Genomic DNA, 6585 nt, shown 5'->3' with positions numbered 1-6585 from the left:
TTAGACTAAAATGCCGGCAGTTCTGACTCACGTAAGTACGTTTTCATTTAAAGGATTTGCCATTGATGATTCAAACGCGAGTTTTGAGCAGTGTGGAGTAGCACTTGTTGTTTGTAATTTCTCTGATCACAAATGCAGACATGGCTTTGTTTACGCGGCTCGATGCAATTCAACGCAACGCGTAAAAAGACAGTATAAGTCATTATAATCAGTAATTATGTCCCCACTGGATGCAACAAATGGCTCGTTTGTAATGGGTTTTAATGTTTTTGTCTCGTCGCTCCGGCCGGGACACGGCATCAACAGTATGGTGAGGGGCGTAACATTTCCGTCACACACTTGAGGTATTCGGCCAATCACAACGCACTGGATAGCTGGCCAATCACAGCACACCTCGCTTTTTCAGACCGATGAGCTTTGTAAAAATCGATGCGTTTCAAAAAGGCGGGGCATAGAGGAGAATCAATAATGTACAGTATGTGGAAAATAATGTTTTTTTTTTTACTTTAAACCGCATAAACACATTTCATTACACCAAATACTCAAAATATTGTTCTTTTTAGCAGCATCATATGACCCCTTTAAAATATGCACTTTACATATTAAGCATACTGTGAATGTATTGAAGAGATACACCCTAAAATGTTTTTGTCATTATTTATTCTCTTCATGTCGTTCCAAACCTGATTTTCTTCGGTGGAAAGAAACAAAAGAAGATATTTTGAAAAATTCTGTTTTCTCCAACAAAGTCCAAAGTTATTTAGACTCAAACTAAAATATTTTGTTTTCTTTTTGCACAAGAAAGTCGTACAGGTGTGGAGCAACATGAATAAAAATGTTGAAGTAAATGACAGACAGTTAGCGAACACAATACTGACTTTCTTTAATTGTTGCGCATTTGGGCGCATCTATCAACACGTCATGTTCCACAAGCATATTTTTATATGCTTCAAAGAACAAATGTCTAAAGATGCCGCACAATAATGTATTGCATCTTAGTTCGCCGGCTTTGTAAGTATCACAAGCGATTAGAAATGAATAGCCTGACGGCACGTCTGGCTCAGCACTTGGCTGAACTGTCTGTCAACTGATACATCTGAAAAGGAAATACGTTCCCACCCAACAGGGTGGGGTGATTGAGGGAAATGTGCACTATGCTTAAATTAGCATGACTATCATACAGTATGTCTGTTAAGTTCAAGAGAAAGTCAGTATGTGTATTTTTAAGTATGTATCTGATGCAAGACAAAGTATATTGAATCAAAACGTGTAAATATGTCTTTCTTGAATCTGAGGCTTAGTACCTAGTTTGTTTTCATATGTATGAAAAACCACATACATGTTTCTGAATATGCTATTAGTCAGAATATTTGTGTACGATACATGTTTGTAATATGTAAAATATGTTCATTCTGAGCAGAAATATGAATGCAAAATTGAAAATGCACTTTTAGCATTAAATTTACTTTAACTGTTTGGTTAAAGATCTTTTTCACAAATTTTGACTCTAGTTGTCTGGTCTGCAACTCTGTGAAATTATATTACATTGAAAAAAATATGTTTGCATATTTTTGAAATTATGCAGGTGAATATTGTGTAATCTTAACAGACAATACCTGACTACTAGAGATAAAAAGGTTAACTTAACTAAAAATTTTCTCTATAAAAAGGTTAAAAACATAAATGGATCATATCATCCTGGTCCTGTAGTTTACTTTGTGTCCATTACGGTAACATTTTATTGTTCTTATGTCATGAAGTAAATTTTTTTTTTTCAATTAAATAAATTAGCTAAATAAAGTTACTAAATACACACTGCTACACCACACAAAACACTACTATCAACATTTGACATTTTGTTCATTCAACTTTCCTACATCTCACCTCTGAAAAACAAAATAAACAATCTCTATAAAGATAAAAGAGCAACCTTATATTTAAACACACATTAAAAATGTAATATGATTAGGTTTGTTTATCACTAATCCTACTGCATGCCAATTTCACTATAGTTTACACTAAGCAAACAATTTGTATATTATTAATTTATACAAAACATTAAATTATTATATAATATGGGTCATTCTCAAAATATGCACAAAAGACCAGGGTTATTTTAGTATAATTGAGATAGAAGGGGTGTAATGGTACACAAACATGATGGTTCGGTACGTACCTTGGTTTTAATGTCACGGTTCGGTATGAACTGTTATAAACATAACATTGCCTTTGTTATAAAACACTGGTTTAAATAGTGGTTTTGCATTCACTTCTAAATTATAAAATTTCTCAGAAGTTTATTCAGAGATCTGTCGCACCAAATCGGCATTTATTGCCTGAATTTTCTTGAAAAAAACTGACAATTTGAAAAATTAGACTTTGTTTCTTATCAAAATTAACAATATATAAAATGGGAAGTTCTAGTGAAGTTCCACTTGTGCAGCAGTTAAAACAATGCTGTAAAACCGAAAATTTTAGATACTATTGTAGTTATTATTATTTTGAATAATAAGACATTTTAGATTTTCTGTGTTCATTTTCATTTGAAAATTTTACACATTTTCCTGTTTTAATTTATTTTTTTTATGTCTGTAGAGTTTTCATTCAGTTTTAGTTTTTGTTATTTTAGTACATCAAGGTAAACTAAATGAAAATGAGACATGTTGCCTTGGCAAATAGCCAAAATAAAAAGTTTTTTTATGTCTTATTTTTGGCTGAAGTGTATTTTATTTCAAGTAACAAGTTTTAGTTTTACTGTAATAACCCTCCAAGAGACCTTGCTGAAACACAAATGTGTCTTACTTGTTGATTTCCTACAATCCCACAATGCTCTTACCCATTTCATGATACAGGGAGCCTTGTGTTAATGTCACCATCATTTTCTTTGGAGAAGGTTCCTCAATCTTCATGAGCTCATTACAGCACTGTTTCCACTGACCTACATAGAAAAGCACAGGCCGTTAATTAAAAGACAGGTCTTTTTTGTTTTGTTTGAGTGTGAGTGCATCATTTTAAACACCTGAGGACTTAAACAAAGGTTTCAGGGTAAATGTGAAAAATGGACAAACTAGACAGGTCCATGTGTTAACATTTAGAGGATCTAGGCCATAAAAAACATAATTCTTGCACGACATGTAATAAATGCCTAACATTAAAATACCTGAAACACAGCCATTAACAAGGATGCTTTTTAGAGAGGCACTACGCGCTTGTGTCAACATATTTGTGTAAGATATGTATCGAATTTCAAGCCTTCAGGAACACTGTATGTTAAACTTCTAAGAAAATCAGAACACCTGTCTCAGTTACTTTTCTTGTGACATACCAAACAGACCACATGCTTTTCAACTCATGGTGACACATAAGCCATGAAAAAGGATATAAGACTGGGCGAAAAAATGCTGAAAAGTACTAACAACAAAAAAAAAAAACTCTTGACACATAATAATCTCCTGACATAATTTCTCAGAAACCAAAACCGACTGCACAGAAACCAGTCTGATCAACTGCTTTAACGTATGTGTCGTTATTTTTTCAAAATGTGGCACTTGCGTAACATCTATACTACAATCAAAGATAAAGGTATTATTCAGAACATACACTGTATGCTTTCCAGTTGCCCAAACAAACAATAAATCTTATTCGATGTTGTGATTCAGTGCAGAGGAATCCAACTCTTTTGAACATGAATGTGCGAAGGTGTGAAATTGCTCAATGTCAAATAAATGTACATATACATTTACATTTACATTTATTAATTTAGCAGAGGTTTTACATCAATACATCAAGCGATTCATCTTAAAGAGCCAAATAGACACAGGAATTGCTCATAATACCAAGTTTCAAGCATTGTTAAAATAAGTACAAGCTAGACAGGGAAAGATTAAAGAAAAGAGAAAAAGTTTTTTTATTTTTTTTTTTAGGATGAAGTGGTGAGTTTTCAGCTGTCGCTTGAAAATTGTCAGGGAATCAGCATTCCGGATAGGGGTTGGAAGATCATTCCACCAGCCAGGAACGGTGAATGAAAATGTTCTGGAAAGTGATTTTGTGCCTCTCTGTGATGGCGTCGCTCACTAGTGGATCTCAGACTTCTGAAGGGAATGTAGATTCGTAATAGTGAGTGGAAGGCAGGTGCTGAGCCTGTGGCTGTTCTATATGCAAGTATCAGTATCTTGAACTTGATGCAAGCCGTAACCGGCAGCCAGTGCAAGGAGATAAAGAGAGGTGTGACGTGGGCTCTTTTGGGCTAGTTGAAGACCAGTCATGCCGCTGCATTCTGAATCATTTGTAGAGGTTTGACTGTGCATGATGGAAGTCCAGCTAGAAGAGCATTGCAGTAGTCCAGCCTAGAAATGACAAGGGCCTGGACACAAAGTTGTGCAGCATGCTCCGTTAGGAAGGGCCTGATCTTTCTGATGTTGTGCAATGCAAACCTGCAAGATCGAGAATTTTTTCTTTGAAAGTTAGCTGGTCATCAAAGATTACACCAAGATTTCTGACCAAACTTGATGGGGTAATTGTTGATGAACCTAGCTGGATGGTGAAATAATGCTGTAGAGTTGGAGTGACAGTGGCCTGTCTTTGCCAGGTTGAGCTGTAGGTGATGTTCTTTCATCCATGCCGAGATGTCCGCCAGGCAGACTAAGATCTGTGCAGCTACCGCTGGATCATCTGGTTGAAATGAAAGATAGAGAACAATAAATCTTATTCGATGTTGTGATTCAGTGCAGAGGAATCCAACTCTTTTGAACATGAATGTGCGAAGGTGTGAAATTGCTCAATGTCAAATAAATGTACATATACATTTACATTTACATTTATTAATTTAGCAGAGGTTTTACATCAATACATCAAGCGATTCATCTTAAAGAGCCAAATAGACACAGGAATTGCTCATAATACCAAGTTTCAAGCATTGTTAAAATAAGTACAAGCTAGACAGGGAAAGATTAAAGAAAAGAGAAAAAGTTTTTTTATTTTTTTTTTTAGGATGAAGTGGTGAGTTTTCAGCTGTCGCTTGAAAATTGTCAGGGAATCAGCATTCCGGATAGGGGTTGGAAGATCATTCCACCAGCCAGGAACGGTGAATGAAAATGTTCTGGAAAGTGATTTTGTGCCTCTCTGTGATGGCGTCGCTCACTAGTGGATCTCAGACTTCTGAAGGGAATGTAGATTCGTAATAGTGAGTGGAAGGCAGGTGCTGAGCCTGTGGCTGTTCTATATGCAAGTATCAGTATCTTGAACTTGATGCAAGCCGTAACCGGCAGCCAGTGCAAGGAGATAAAGAGAGGTGTGACGTGGGCTCTTTTGGGCTAGTTGAAGACCAGTCATGCCGCTGCATTCTGAATCATTTGTAGAGGTTTGACTGTGCATGATGGAAGTCCAGCTAGAAGAGCATTGCAGTAGTCCAGCCTAGAAATGACAAGGGCCTGGACACAAAGTTGTGCAGCATGCTCCGTTAGGAAGGGCCTGATCTTTCTGATGTTGTGCAATGATCGAGAATTTTTTCGAGAATTTTTTCTTTGAAAGTTAGCTGGTCATCAAAGATTACACCAAGATTTCTGACCAAACTTGATGGGGTAATTGTTGATGAACCTAGCTGGATGGTGAAATAATGCTGTAGAGTTGGAGTGACAGTGGCCTGTCTTTGCCAGGTTGAGCTGTAGGTGATGTTCTTTCATCCATGCCGAGATGTCCGCCAGGCAGACTAAGATCTGTGCAGCTACCGCTGGATCATCTGGTTGAAATGAAAGATAGAGCTGTGTGTCATCAGCAATGGTAGGAGAACCCATGTGCCTGCATGATGGGACCCAGTGATGCAGTGTATATGGAGAAGAGGAGGGGTCCAAGAATTGATCCCCGAGGAATCCCAGTGACCAGTTGATGTGCTTTGGATACCTCCCCACCCCAGGCCACCCTGAAAGACTGTAGCGTCTGGACCACTCAAACACAATATATATTTTGTTAGCTAGATTTAACAAATTCTCTGTAACACCCCAGGAAGCTGAACAGGCCCCTGATTCCATAGCAATGCTGACACCCGATACATTTACGACCTCCTGGAATTTAGGTGAAGAAAATCGCTTCCTTGCCCATAAGGAAAATCCACAAGGGAAGGACTTTTCTTTGCTAATTAATTAATAGGAAAACCTTTCTCTGAATGAACACACATGATCCTTCAGGTCATTGGGTATATTATTGCCATCGTGTATTTTGTCTTTGAAATTGTATACTGTGATGCAGGTTTATAATCGAAACACACTCCTGTCATCCTTTCACTATTTGTAATCCTACCTTGTCTAGTATCTATGAATTCGCCTTCTTATGATCGAAACAAGCGTGTATATTATATATTGGTACATAGGCAATATATATTAGGGTCCTGAGAATCTTTAGTAATTTCGATTCAAGTCCATTTGCAAATTACCATGCTTAGAAACAAAGGGTCGTAAACCCTCCAGCAATTGCCACCTCCCGCTCGGAAAATTTCCATCTTTCTCATTGGACAACCCCATCTTGAGAGGCGGGGATCTTCTCCGACCTTAAAGGCCCGGCTCCAGGGACCCTCCCAGTCGGTGGTTTGTT

General features: G+C 37.3%; 1 protein-coding gene across 1 annotated transcript in view; it reads right to left on the bottom strand.

Moving 5' to 3' along the window:
• rtknb (rhotekin b) overlaps positions 1-6585 on the bottom strand; it is a 34076-nt gene that overhangs the window by 9121 nt on the left and 18370 nt on the right. The window contains exon 9 of the mRNA XM_016292864.1: positions 2837-2938. Coding sequence (XP_016148350.1) covers positions 2837-2938 — 102 coding nt within the window. The remainder of the gene's footprint in view (positions 1-2836; positions 2939-6585) is intronic.

The sequence above is a fragment of the Sinocyclocheilus grahami genome, unplaced genomic scaffold (assembly GCF_001515645.1).
Source record: "Sinocyclocheilus grahami isolate Dianchi unplaced genomic scaffold, SAMN03320097.WGS_v1.1 scaffold294.1, whole genome shotgun sequence".
Lineage (NCBI taxonomy): Eukaryota > Metazoa > Chordata > Actinopteri > Cypriniformes > Cyprinidae > Sinocyclocheilus > Sinocyclocheilus grahami.
This window is presented reverse-complemented; position numbering and strand designations above follow the sequence as displayed.